General features: G+C 41.3%; 1 protein-coding gene across 4 annotated transcripts in view; it reads left to right on the forward strand.

The window, feature by feature from the left end:
* The window catches only part of ORC5 (origin recognition complex subunit 5), a 120570-nt gene that overhangs the window by 20176 nt on the left and 85228 nt on the right, over window positions 1–15166 (forward strand). For all 4 annotated transcript variants that reach the window (XM_077835770.1, XM_077835788.1, XM_077835780.1 and 1 more), the window contains exons 8-9: window positions 7191–7239; window positions 8637–8727. In XM_077835770.1, coding sequence (XP_077691896.1) covers window positions 7191–7239; window positions 8637–8727 — 140 coding nt within the window. The remainder of the gene's footprint in view (window positions 1–7190; window positions 7240–8636; window positions 8728–15166) is intronic.

Genomic DNA, 15166 nt, shown 5'->3' on the forward strand with positions numbered 1-15166 from the left:
TTTGCTGCATACAGCAAACATCAGCTTTGTTAGTGTAAACTCTTTAAAAAAAAAAAAAAAAAAAAAAAAGGGGGGGGGGTGAGGGGGGTTTAACCTATGGAAGAGTGGAATTCAGCTTTGAAGAGTTGAATAGAGTCAGACACACCAAATAATCAATGGGACATCCTGATATTCTGAAATATTTTCATTACCATGATACAGATTTATTTTCTATTGATGTGAACACCACACTGCAAGGCAAGGATGTTGCACGGTGGTTACTTTGTGATACTCCATGACTATTTAACAGAATAGCTGCTTTCACTCTCCACTCCTAGGCCTGAGAGGTAAGGTAGTTTCTCCCTTGTCTTAGCTGTTGAGGTATGAGGAGAAGTTGTATAGGAGGGAGCAGCTGTTAGTGGAGGGAAAAGGGCTTAGCAGCAGTTTCCTTCTGATCTCCATAAAACACTGACTAAAAGCTTGTTAATCTGCTTCTGCTACACTCCAAATGTTGCCTTGTGTGCATTAGAACATAGGAACGGCTATAGTGGGTCAGACCAAAGGTCCATCCAGCCCAGTGTCTTGTCTTCTGACAGTGGCCAATGCCAGGTGCCCCAGAGGGAACGAATAGAACAGGTAATCACCTAGTGATCCATCCTCCTCCGTTGCCCTTTCCCAGCTTCTGGCAAACAGAGGTGAGGGACACCATTCCTGCTGATCCTGGCTAATAGCCATTGATGGACCTGTTCTCCATTAATTTAATCTAGTTCCTTTTTTAACCGTTATAGTCTTGGCCTTCACAACATTCTCTGGCAAGGAGTTCCACAGGTTGACTGTGTGTTGTGTGAAGAAATACTTCCTTTTGTTGTTTGAAACCTGCTGTATATTAATTTCATTTGGTGACCCCTAGTTCTTGTGTTAGGAGAAGGAATTAATAACACATCCTTATTTACTTTCTCCACACCAGTCATGATTTTATAGACCTCAATCATTTCCGCCCTTAGTTGTCTCTTTTCCAAGCTGAAAAGTCCCAGTCTTATTAATCTCTCTAAATATGGAAGCTGTTCCATACCACTAATCGTTTGTTTCCCTTTTCTGAACCTTTTTCATTTCCAATATATCTTTTTTTGAAATGGAGCAACCACATCTGCACTCAGTATTCAAGATGTGGGTGTAGCATGAATTTATGTAGAGCAATGAGATATTTTCTGTCTTATCTATCCCTTTCCTAATGATGCCCAACATTGTTAGCTTTTTTGACTGCTGCAGCAGATTGAGTGGATGTTTTCAGAGAACTATCCACAATGACTCCAACCAAGATCTTTCTTGAGTGGAAAGACCTAATGTAGACCCCATCATTTTATATCTAGGAGTTGAGTGTTTTCCAGTTTGCATTTATCAAATTTGAATTTCGTCTGCCATGTTGTTGCCCAGTTTTGGGAGAGCCCTTTGTAACTCTTTGCCGTCTGCTTTGGACTTAACTATCTTGAGGGCTTCCCTTAGCTGAGGGTCACTGAGGGAATTTGCAGACTTCGTGCTTGCACTTGCAATAAACTGATGCACCAGAGCCTTAAAACTTTAAATCTCATAACATCCATGTTAAGTACTGTAGCTAGTATAGTAAGTAAAAGCCAAAAGTTTTTAAGAGTCCACTAATTATGCGTACCTCAAGTTTTGAATATGTAACTGATTATTCAGGTGAGATCAGTTGGAGTCATGAGTTCTTGATGTGTCTGAGTATAACATTCAAGTCAAGCAGCTATGTATGAAGGCATCCCAAATTAGTAGGCATTTTGAAAAATTGGGCCCAAATGACTTGCTCAGGCAATGTGAGTTATTAGGAGAGCAGGCAGACGACCCCACGAGTCCTGACTTCCAGTCATATCCTCTTACTTCTAGATATAGTGCATAGTTTGGAAGCATATCAGGCAGATAGTTTGCCTGATACAGTTAAACTACAATTGTTAGAGGCTATGTTTGTTTTTAAATGAACATTGATTAAAACAGTGGATGAGAGAAAGCAGCACAACTTCATAAAGGCAGTTTTACAGGGAAGAAAACTGCCTTTGTTTCCACTGGAAATTAAAAGCAAAACTTCTTACGTTTTGCTATATTGTATAGATATGAAAATGTAAATTTTCACTTCAGAAAAGCAGTACACAGCAGGCAATTAAACACACCTACTACAGATTACATCTGGTGCATAGTTTTGTAGAAACATGGTTTCTGAATTTGATCCAAAAGCTTTTCTATTGGTCCTCAGTTCTGTAAATGTTTCTATACTCCTATTAAAAATTCTAATAGAAACAGATAACCCAAACATTGCAGCGGTGCATAGAGGATCTGAAAGTGAAATTTACTATAATTTAAAAATGAAACTGATTCTATTACCATTGTCCAAACTGAGAAAGTCAAAAGCAAACAGGTAAAGAAATGTTTTATTTTATCTGACAGTGACTTGTGTAATAAAAGTTAAAATTCTTGACTTCAGCAAAACTAATTATTTGATTGAATTCGTTCATATTCAGATAAGTTTACATATATGTGCATGCATATTTATTTTGAACAGACTATGGGAAAACCACTGAATTTCACAAAAGCTAAAGTAAACGATGGCTTACGGTATAGTGTTCTAAGTTAGTTAATGGAATAATGAATACATGTTAAAATATGGAAAGCTTTAATTCTGTCTGTATTGCTATCAAATCGGAGTTAATTGTTCAAGGAGTGAGATCAGATCATGATCTGCCTGGCAGACTTGGGTTTTTAGGAAATTTTTGCTTCATTCAATTGTCTGTCTATCTTGGGAACACTGAAGTAACCAAAGCAAAGGAGCATGGGGGTATGGAATTTGGACACTTCTATTCACCTTTCAGATTTTTATAGATGTATGCTGTATCCTTAATGCTTGGCAATAAAGCTTAAATTCTGAATTGGTAAAAGTAGCAAGAGGTCAGTAGTCAGCCATAGCTTACGTTTGGTAATTCCATGCACATCTTTCAGCTAACTTCCCCCCTCCCCCTTTTTTTTTCTCCCTCCCCAACCCTAAATTCTGACTGGGGTTGTGGGAAGGGGAAGAGAGTGGTTCCCCCCTCACCCCCCATATTGCCTTCTTCCTTCCCCTCTTTGCTACCAGACCAGCTTCACTGTAAAAGCTCTGAGTAAAGGCAGGGAGGCCATCTTTATTCTGCATAAAACTGAATTGGCTAATAGCTAAGCTAGGCAGAGCTGAGATCTTGGCTGACTAAAGTAGAGCTGGGTGGGAAACTTTTTTCCTATCCCACAAAAATTGAAGATTTCACAAAAATGTTTGCAGTTCTGTATCAGGACAAAGCCAAGACCTTTCAAATTTAGAGAGGGAAGGTGTAGGCACTCACCTAGGATGTGGGAGACACAGGTTCAAGTCCGTGATCTGCCCGATTCAGACAAAGTATAAAATGAGGGGTTTATTTCAAAATGCACTTAATCATTTAATTTTTGAATCTCTACATTTTGCCTTAAATCTAACCTATGAAACATCAAATCAGTGGGTACTTGTTCAGTAATGAGCTACGTCTTAGTTACTGCCAAGGAGCATGATTGTCTTTACACAATTTCAGTGGTTATGATTGCATAACTTGAATTAATAAAGAAATAAGAGATTATGGATCTTTGTTGTATACAAGTCCCTTGATCTTTAGCTCATTTGAGTTTTGAGATCACTGCATGGTTAAACAAGTATAGACAATAGTAGATAAAAGGATCAAGATCACAGACCCAGCTTTTTTCCCCTGTATCTGTGTATCTATAGCTGTCTTGATAAACTATTGTTTACTGTGTTTCACTGATAAAATTGAAGATTCATGCTAGAGTGTGAAGTTAAGTTAGAAGCAGTCTTTTTCTTAAGAATACATAGAGAATAAAAATTAGCATAAAGGATTTGTCATTATGTTCTTTTCAGTTCTCATCAATGTTACACACGTAATTTATGATTATATGTATGTTTACTTTAAAAAACAACAAAAAACAAAACCCACAACCTACTATCCTGTTCACAAGACTGTTAAATGAGCTGTTCAGAGAGTGGCTTTTCGCTGTAATATTAGAGTATGAGGCCACTTAATGTGTTTACTGTTTTAACTTTCTGATATATTAAGTTTTATATTCTCACTTAAACACACATGCACACTGTATTTGAACATTACTTAGTATGTTAACTGGTGCATTTTTATTGACACCGAGACATTATATGGATGGCACCTAATAAGTTATTTTCCTGGACATCAAGCTAGGTATGTATCTCTTGGTGAGTGGGAGTAGGGAATCAGTGGGAACAACAAAATAGTCAAGATACAACACTGGCATACACAGGATCTTGTTGAAAATGTAATTTTTCTGTTAGTTTTGATAACCATATGCTGCAATTTTGAATGCACCAGAGAAAAATAATCCAGGATATCTTTAATGTATGTTCTCTTTAATCCTATTAAAAGGAGCAGCAAACTGAAAATAAATCTTAAGCAATGCAAACACTTGTGGTACAGTCATTTAATTATTCTGCAAAAATTACCATAACTTAGAAGTAAAAGTGCCCAATAGTGCACAAATAAGGCTGGCTAAGAAGAAAGAAGAGTCCTGTGAAAATAGGAGTAGAGCTGCCACACATACTACTCAGCTAGTTTCCCTAGAACTTCGTATGTCCAGCAGTCTGTACCGTGTGTTGTTTCTTCTTGGAGACAGGCTAGACCTGTGTTCTTGTGCTGTTACTGGAGTTTATTCCTAATTCTCTACCTGTCAGTACAATAAACTGCAGGATACAGGCTTCTTTTTGTAGTGGCTTTTTTTCCCTTAAAAATCCACCTAGATTTTTGTTAATTTTAAATTAGATCCTGAGCCTGTATGGCTCTCTGTAAGCTTAAATTCCGGGGGCGGGGGGACGGGACACTCTTGAGGGCTTGAGAGAAGGAGTGTATGGCCTGACTCAACCTCCTTTTATTCGTAGGGGGAAAAAAAAGGATAGTTGTTAGGGAGGAGAGAGGAAATGGGGAGGCCAGGAAACATTCCACTTTTGCGGCACTCGAACAGCCCCATGCCAATGGTGCAGACTTCCTGCTGTGCCAGGATCCTCAGCAACAAGAGCACCAGAGCTAAACTTCATCTGCTTTTACACTTTTTACCTATAGATACAGTATGCTTGAAAGGATTTGCTACAGTAGTTGAGTCATTCAGGTTTGAGGGGCTCAGCCCTGCAGGCATGTATGTTCTTGAGCAATGGTCCCCAAACTGTGGGGAGCAGCCCCCCCTCCCAGAAGGGCACAGAGAAACATTCTGGTCGGTGCAGCAAGGCCCAGGACAGCCCCCATGGGTGGTGGGGAGGGAGTACCACCCGGCCCCACTTGACCCCCTGCAGCAGCTCAGCCCTCATTCCCTCTCCGCTCCCAGGCCAGTTCTGCCTCTAGCCCCAGTTCCTCCCCTGCTCCACCTTCAGCCCAAGCTCCTGAACTGAGGAAGCCTTGGCTGTGCAGTAATGGGGGTGGGGCGGGGTGCAGACAGATTCCATTACTGGTAAGCAGGGTGCTTGATAGGAAAAGTTTGGGTACCACTGTTCTTGAGTAATTTTGCTAATTGGAGTTGTCCCAAAGTCATCAACTGGTCTACTCACATGAATAAAGATACTGTCTGTAAGGGTTTCAGGACCCAGTCCTACAGGCTTTTGTATGTGAAAGGTCTTTTGCATGGCATATGTTAATATAGACTAGTATAAATATTTCATAAGTTTCTGAACTACTCTACATATAATAGAATTTAGATTAATGCACACTGCTTTTTACTGCTGCATATGTGTTTTATGATTTTATGTATCACTGTAAATATGGTTTTGAAGCTGCATTGAAATCAATATGTTGATGTCTAGGTATTACTATAAATGCTGTATAGAGCTTTCTAAAGATATGGGGGCAAAGTCATTAGTTGGAAAGGTTGCTGTATTACAAAATTCCAAGTATAAGGGTCACAGGGTCCACTCACCACAAATGGCATCTCCCGCTGGCCATCCTGGGGATTTAGCTGTGCCAGCTTGCGCTCTCCCTCCAGCATGGTTTTCACCCGTCTTGTCTCACTCTGCTGCCCTGCTCACTCCTGGGTCTGTAGCTTCCTCTGTGTGGCTTGGTCCTCTGGCCAGGCCACTAAAGTCCTCCCCTTCTAGGGTATTCACAGTCTTTCCAGACCTGCTGTCTGACTGGTGTCTCCAATGCCGTAGCCACTCCCGCGGTGGCTGGTAGGGGAAGCCAGGCCCACATTCTACACTGGGTTCCAGCCCCAGGACCCTTTAACAATCCGCCACAGACCTACCTCTTGCTGCTGGTTTTCTGGGCTTCTTCCTGCATATCTTATCTGCCTGGCTTGCTCTTGCCCCCTCTTGGGGAGTGACTGCAGCCTTTCCCAGCAGCAGCCCCCCTTTCTGCAGTCAGTTACTAGGCTTTATGCAGGCCCTGTCTGTTCCTCCACAGGTGAGCCTGTCCTTAATTAGCTGCCTCCAGCCTAAATTGCCCCTGCTTGTAGCCTAAATAGCTGATTGGGCCTACCTGGCATAATTCAGCTCTTGTGAGGGTAGTGTGGGGAGTCCACCCCATCACAATTAGTAAATATCCAACTTCATAGGCTTATACAAATTGGAAAAAGTATACATTAGATGCCTAGATAGAGTAGAACAAATAATTCTTATCTTAAACTATTTTTGCTTATTTGAAAGTGGAAGAAGGGTTTCTGAAAATTGTGATTTTTTTTATAATTTCTTCTCTACATTTGCATGTAAATATATATAATCTATTATTGAACATATTTGCAGCACTGATGAAACAATGAGTTTTAACCAAAAAAGGGTGAAGGAAATGAACTTGTCTTCAGTAAGTTACTTTCTGCACTACTGGTTTAAAAAGATACAATTGCTGTATTGAATTTTTTTTATATATCAGTATATTATAGTGAAATATTTTGTGGAGGTTTGTCTTTGCTTTTGGTGTGAATGTCATCTTGTTGTTTGTATTCCTGAATATTACACTGTGAAACATTACGACCTAAGTCAGAGTGAAAACCTTGGAAGCAAAATGCCATAATTAGTAGTTGAAACATATTTTTATTCACTTTACATCACCCAGACGTGTGTTATATGCTGTACAGTATAGACTGACCATGTCTAATACATTGTCAATTTTTCTGTCTTTTTTCTGCAGGCTGCACTAAATTTTACTAAATATTGTGAACCAGTGGTCAGAGGAGAAGGTAAGTGCTTTGCTTTTCTATTAGGCTGTTTCTACGAGTGCTGCAACAACACCGCTGTAATGTAGACACTTGCTACAGCAGTGGAAGAGGTTTTTCCCATCTTTGTAGTAAATCCACCTCCTCGAGAGGTGGTAGCTAGGTTGACAGAAGAATTCTTTAATCAGCCTAGCAGTGTTTATGTCGGGGCTTAGCTTAACTATGTCTCTTGGGGTATAAATCTTTTACACCAGTGAGCGACGTAGCTAGCTCAGCCTAAGTTTAAGATGTAGACCAGGCCTGAGTAGCAGTCCACATTTAAAATGGTGCGGCTCCACCTGTGCCTCTTCTGGAGTGCCCCGCTTTGATTCACTTTCCATTCACTCTGACAATCACAGCAGTGTTGCTTTTACTGTCTAATACGGCTTCTGTATGAGGATAGATTAAGAAGACTAGTACTTTCAGCTTGGAAAAGAGATGACTAAGGGGGATATGATTGATGGCTATAAAATCATGACTGGTGGGGAGAAAGTAAATAAGGAAGTGCTATTTACTCCTTCTCCTAACACAAGAACTAGGGGTCACCAAATGAAATGAATAAACAGCAGGTTTAAAGCAAACAAAAGGAAGTATTTCTTCACACAACACACAGTCAACCTGTGGAACTCTTTGCCAGAGTATGTTGTGAAGGTCAACACAATAACAGGGTTCAAAAAAGAACTAGATTAAATTCATGTAGGATAGGTCCATTAATGGCTGTTAGCCAGGATGGGCAGGAATGGTGTCCCTCGCCTCTGTTTGCCAGAAGCTGGGAATGGGTGACGGAGGATGGATCACTGGGTCATTACCTGTTCTGTTTGTTCCCTCTGGGGCACCTGGCATTGGCCACTGTCGGAAGACAGGGTACTGGGCTAGATGGACCTTTTGGTCTGACCCACTGTGGCCATTCCTATGTTCTAATGCACACAAGGCAACATTTGGAGTGTAGCAGAAGCAGATTAACAAGCTTTTAGTCAGTGTTTTATGGAGATCAGAAGAAAACTGCTGCCAAGCCTTTTCCCTCCACTAACAGCTGCTCCCTCCTATACAACTTCTCCCCATACCTCAACAGCTAAGACAAGGGAGAAACTACCTTACCTCTCAGGCCTAGGAGTGGAGAGTGAAAGCAGCTATTCTGTTAAATAGTCATGGAGTATCACAAAGTAACCACAGTACAACTTTGTTGCCTTGCAGTGTGCTGTTCACATCAGTAGAAGATAATTCTGTATCATGATAATGCAAATATTTCAGAATGTCAGGATGTCCCATTGATTATTTGGTGTGTCTGACTCTACTCAGCTATTCAATTGAATTTCACTCTTCTATAGGTTAAACACTTTTTCAGAGTTTACACTAAGAAAGCTAATTTTTACTCTACGCAGCAAACGAACGTGACACACGTCGACTCTGGAAAAATATTGAATCTCATTTGAAGAAAGCAATGCAGACTGTTTATCTCCGGGAAATATCCAGGTAATTGTCCCTTTATATTTTTAGCCATCCACCTCTCAAAAAAGCCTTACTTAAAATGTCATATATGTGGTGAGTAGTATTTCTTCCTGTCAGACTGACTCTCCCTTTTTCTTTTAACGGTTTCTTCGTAGCCATAAAATACTACAACTATACTTGTGTGTCTCAGATAGGAAAATACAAACAAGTGTTCAGTGTGTTTTATGATGTTACGAAGCTATTAAGTTAATGTGTGAAGCAGATTTTAAGGCAAAAAGCATATAAAACTGTTTATTAACTGGACACTGAAGCAGTCCTCCACCAATGGAGATTTGCTTAGTCTTTCACCAATGCGCAGGCAAACAGGTGGATGTTGCATCGTGCTTGGAAAGTCAACAATAATTCAGACTGTCTGGAAAGGGCCGTCTAAAGGAGAGAGCCCCTTATAGATAATGTTCTGTCAGCAGCTCCTCCCTGTTATAACAAAGGTCAGACATGGGTAAGGTGTTTCTGCTATCAATGGATGTGTTAGGTATGACTCAAGTGTCCTGTCTTGTTCTATAGTCTTTAATTTTTGGTATACTTAATTGGTGGGTTTTTTCAGTGTTGGGCTTTTGGGGTTTTATTATTGACTTACATTTTAATTTACAAAAATGAAAACCCCTTTTAAACATGCTTATAATCCAATAAATCTCATAATTCTATTTGGTAGGAAATAGAGGAAAAAATATAGGGTGCTTTTCAATAATTCATGACTTCTGAAACATGGAAATCTATCACCAGAATATATAAGGATAACTGAAAATGCTCTTTTCGAAATTGCCTCTGAAGTTCCACACTGTATCATTCATGTCTTACTATGCAAACCTCAGGATTCTTTAAGGTACTATAAATATGAGAGGCAAACACACAGGCTCCTCAAAATCATCTTATTGGGGCAAGGTTTATAAATCCACTGCACCATCATTGACCTGCAGTTCCTTTCTTTCCTTCACCTCCAGCTTTCATGGAACAAAAACCTTCTTCTCTTCATGGGATTATTTTTAAATAGCATGAAGAATTTATAGGTGGCTGGGTGGTGGTGAATTAAATTCTTGATCAACTTTTATTTGTGAGAGGGGCTAGAGACTGTCTCCATAATGGCACAGGAAAAAAAAAAGATATTCAAGATGTATTTTAGAGACAAGCATAATCTGTGTTTGAATGAAGGGTATTTGTTCAAAAATTATATGTCTGTGTGATTCAATCTGAGTGAAAAACCATAGCCTTGCTCATAGAAAAGGCTTTGGTGGTTAAAGGACCCAAATAAAGCTCCCCTCCTCTCCCCCTTGTTAATCTTTTGGATCTGACATCCAAAGACTTTCCTAAAACTATAAAGTGACCTGTGAGGAGTATCTGAGGGGCTCATTTTAAAAAGCGTCAGAATCTTTGGATCTGTCCCCATTGGGTAGAGCACTTGTGTACTCTCAAGCTGAGAGAACTTCTCAGATCTGTTGTTAGCAGCTTCCAGAAAGAAGCAGCATAGGTGCTCAAATATAGCAAGAAACACTGATCTTCAAAAACTGCTAAAGAGTTCTCTCCCCTTGGGGGTTCTAGAAATAGCTGCTCCAAGAAGCAGTCATTAATGGTGTCTAAAAACTTCATCTCAGAATCCCATACTGAGGGACTGCAGATATCCCCCATTATGATTGCGTTTTCTACTTTTAAAGCCACTCTAATCTCCTGGAGCATTTCACAATCACTATCACCATCCTGGTCAGGTGATGGATAGTATTTTCCTACTGCTATACTCTTATCATTCAAGCATGGAATTTCTATCCATAGATATTCTAAGGTACAGTTTGATTCATTTAAGAGTTTCTCTATTTGACTCTGTGCTTTCTTTCATATACAGTGTCACTACCGCACCACCTAATGTGTCATTCCTATGTATGTTGTACCCTGGTATTACCATGTCCCATAGATTATCATCACTCCACCAAGTTTCTCTAATGCCTATTACAGGGAGTCCTCGGACTTACAACGTAGTTCTGAGGAATGAATTGTGTCGTAAGTCAAAACGTTGTAAATCAAAACCACTTTTACCATAGGAATCAATGGTATGAAGGGGCGACTGGTTCCTGAACCAAGGCTTGATACACTATTTTCACCACAATAACCCAGATTTTTGTACTAAATTAATTATAGATGACTAATGTTGCATCAATGTATTTACTGTACCCTGTTTGTTTGAATGGTGTTTACAAAATACAAACTCACATATGCTGCTCAGAATGCAGGCAACACAGGCTCAGAAAGCCAGGGAGAACGACACACAAATGAGTAAGGTAGTTAAATGGAAATTAATAGGTACAGTCACAAGAGTGAAATGCCTGCAGGCTGCATGGAAACTTTTTAAAAACATCATAATAAAGGCTCAAATTAAATGTATACCCCAAATTAAAAAACACAGTAAGAGGACCAAAAATTGCCACCGTGGCTAAACAGCAAAGTAAAAGAAGTAGTTGGAGGCAAAAGGGCATCCTTTAAAAACTGGAAGCTAATCCTTTTCAGGGACCATTGTCATGAGGGTCTTTTAAGACAGGAAGTACAATCTCTTGCAGTCTTTGTGGTGGTTGAATCAGTTCCATTGGATTTTATCAGGGAAGGGTTCTACTCCAGGTACTGTACTACTTGGGTTCCCAAGACAAGAGGAGGATGGAGACTGATTTTAGATCTCAGGACTTTGAACAGCTTCATCCTCTCTTTGATTCAGGTTAGTAACCCTGGAAGTGATCATTCTCTCTTTGGATCTGTGGGTGTTGGTCTGTGTGTGTGTCTCTCCCTCCCTCCCTCTCTCTCTTCAAGATAAACACTTTCATATAGCTGTGACCCTTATCTCACGTTTCCTATGGTTCATTCTTGGCAAAGACTACTACCAATACTGCATCCTACCCTTGGGTTTTTCAGCTGCCCCAAGGGTCTTTAAAAGTGCCCTTGGCGGTAGCAACTCATCTTTGTCAGATGGGAATAATAGTCTTCTCTCCCTATTTGAACGACGCACTCCTTTCTCGAGGTGCAATCAGTAACCAACGGGACCCTAACTCTTTCCCACTCCTTGGGCCTCTGCCATTCTGGACACCATTACAGCCAAAGCATATTTGCCCATGGAAAGACTCGCTATAAGGTCCAGCCTCATTTCCACAATACGTCAGACCTGCAAGCCACAGTGAGGATTTGCCTTCAGCTCCTGGCCACATAGCAGCCTGTATATCCATAACATCCCTTGCAAGACTACACTCCTGTTTTCTTCAGGTTTGGCTGTGCACAAATTGTCCAAGTGGGTGTCATACCTCAGAGGGTCATCAGCTTCCTCAATAGGTGGAAGGAGCCTCAAAAGGTCTGCTTTGGGAGTTCCATTTTCATGTCCTCCCCCACAAAGATCATCTCTATAGATGCCTACCTAGTAGGCTGGGGCACCTATTTCCAGGATTTCACAGCTTAATGGAGACCTTTCTCCAGATCAACATTTTAGAATTCAGTGCAGTCCATTAGACTTGCCATCACTTCCTACCCAACATCAGGGCCACTCAGAGTAATGCTGGGCAGCAGGGCTGCAGTGTATTTTATAAATCACCAGGGAAGAGCAATATCCCAGTCCTTATGCACAGAATTAATAAAACTATGGAATTGGGGTACATATCTCACCACATAGAGATCTTAGCACTGGTCTACACTAAGGGGGGTTCGACAGAAGATACGCCAACTTCAGCTACGTGAATAGCGTACCTGAAGTTGGTGTATCTTAGGTCAACTTAGCTATCCATGAGGACAGCGGCGAGTCGACCGCTGCCGCTCCCACATTGACTCTGCTTCTGCCTCTCACGAGCTGGAGTCGATGGGGAGCGCATTTGGGGATCGATATATCGTGCCTAGATGAGATGTGATAAATGGATCTCCGATAGATAGATCACTACCCACCAATCCGGCAGGTAGTGAAGACCTGCCCGTAGTGATTTATCTACTGGGACTGAAGAACACTGTAGCAGACTTCCTGAGCAGGAAGTGGGAACTGAGTGACACAGTATTTCAGACACCTGGGGTTCCCCAGAGAGAAATATTTGTAACACCATCCATGCAGAGTACTGACACTTCTATTCAAGGGGAAGGCACAGTCGCAACTTGTTGGGAGATGCCCTCCTTATGCTCTTGGCCTCACATGTCACTCTGTTTATCCCTCAGCACCGTTGTTTCTCAAGGTCCTAAATAAGTCCACACAAGAGAAAGTGGTGGACATCATCATAGTGCCATCATGGCCAAGGCAGGTATCTGATTTGCCTGTCCCTGTGACCACTACTTCACCTTCCTCTGGCAGCAGATCTCCTCACCCAGCAGTCAGGCACTATGTGACCCACCTCCGTGCCTGGCTCCTAGGTGGCTCTCTAGCATACAACAGGACTGGTCTTCAGAAGACCAAATGATATGGCTCAATAGTAGAAAGCCTACCTACAGAAATGAAGATGTTTTCAAGCCTGGTGTATCCATCTATCTATACCTCCTCTTGAGTCTCTCCTCATGCACATTCTCAGTTACCTGCTAAATTAAAAACCCCAGGCTTATCACTGAGCTCAGTTCAGGTTCACCCTGCTGCTATTACAACTTTTCACTTCCTCATGAGGTCTTTGCTCACTCAACCATTGCAGGATTCATTAAGGCTCTGTTTAACGTTTACCTATTTATGAAGAACCTGCTACACATGGACTTCAGCTTAGTCCTCAATGCTGTGAGAACCCCCCCCCATTTGAACCTACAGGGAGTTGTGTCCTTCATTTGTCCTTTTAAGACCTCATTCCTCATAGCCATCACTTCAGTCAGAAAAGTAGGGGAACTCAGAGCACTTGAGGCTGACCCACCTTACACTCTGTTCTGTGGCAATAAGGTGACGTTATGTCCCCATTGCTGTCTTCTGCCTCAAGTTTCATCAGAATTCCATGTTAATCAGGACATTCATCTACCAGTGTATTACCCCAAGCCTGGATCTTTGCAAGAACAAGGGAGTCTCCATGAGCTGGATACACAAAAATGTACCTTGGCAGAATTAAGCTTCTTGGCTTTTCCTAGTCTGTTTTTTCCTGTTTCCATGGCAGAAAAAATGAAAGGGCAAAGACTGAAAATGGGTTTCAGGATGCATCCTCACCAGTAACAAAGCCTCGAAGGTGCGTTCTCTACCTAGGGAGATGGCCCATTCCACCAGGGCTCAGTCTCCCTCTACGGCCTTACTGAAGAACATACTCATCTTGGACATTTGCAAAGCAGTCACCTGGTCTTCAGTACGTTTTCTCAACACTGCTCTTGTCTGTGCATCAGCTCTAGAAGTGGCCTTTGATGAGCCTCTTCTTTGGCTCATACTGAATCCACCTCCTCAGCACCCTTCCCCCTCAGTTGGGGTGCTCCTTGGGAAACTGCCAACATGGAGCACCCATAACAGCAATAACTCGAAGGAGGAGAGGTTACTTACCTTGTACAGTAACAGGAGTTCTTCGAGATGTGGGTACTGTACTACCCACCCTCCTTCCCCTCAGCTTCAGAGTCATTAAGAGCACAAGAAAGACCATATTGGATCAGACCAGTGGCTCATCTAGCTCAGTATCCTGTCTTCCAACAGTGGCCAATGCCAGATGCTTCAGAGGGAATGAACAGAACAGGGCAATTATTGAGTGATCCATCCATTTTTTGTCCCAGCTTCCAGTGGTTAGAGGCTTAGGAAACCCAGAGCATAGATTGCATTTGTGACCATCTTGGCTAACAGCCACTAATGGATCTATCATCCAGGAACTTATCTAATTCTTTTTTGAACCCGGTTATACTTTTGGCCTTCACAACATCCCCTGGCAACGAGTTCCATGGGTTGACTGTGTAGCTTGTGAAGTAGTATTTCCTTTTGTTTAAAACAAACCTGCTGCCTGTTAATTTAATTGTGTGACCCATAGTTCTTGTGTTATGTGAAGGGGTAAATATACTTCCTTATTCACTTTCTCCACACCATTCATGATTTTATAGGCCTCTATCATATCCCCTCTTAGGCATCTCTTTTCCAAGCTGAAAAGTCCTAGTCTTTTTACTCTCTACTCATGTGGAAGCTGTTCCATCCCCCTAATCATTTTTGTTGCCCTTCTCTGTACCTTTTTGAGGTTGGCAACCAGTACTGCACTCAGTATTCAAGGTGTGGGTGTACCATTTAATACCAGGCAGTCGAATTCACCCATCTTTAGTATATAGACTTCTAGCATTTATATACAAACACTTATAAAAATTTTCACTTTTTAGCTGTCTGCCATTATGTGATGTAATTGAATGGAACTCTTTTTTCATTTGACTTTCTCTTCAGTTCCTACCTGTACTCTATCAACTTCATTCCTATCTTGTTTACTTAGGATATAGAGAATTGCCGTTAATAGATACTTCCCTAAGGGATGTCTCCATC

Source organism: Eretmochelys imbricata, chromosome 1 (assembly GCF_965152235.1).
Source record: "Eretmochelys imbricata isolate rEreImb1 chromosome 1, rEreImb1.hap1, whole genome shotgun sequence".
NCBI classification, from domain to species: Eukaryota; Metazoa; Chordata; order Testudines; family Cheloniidae; genus Eretmochelys; species Eretmochelys imbricata.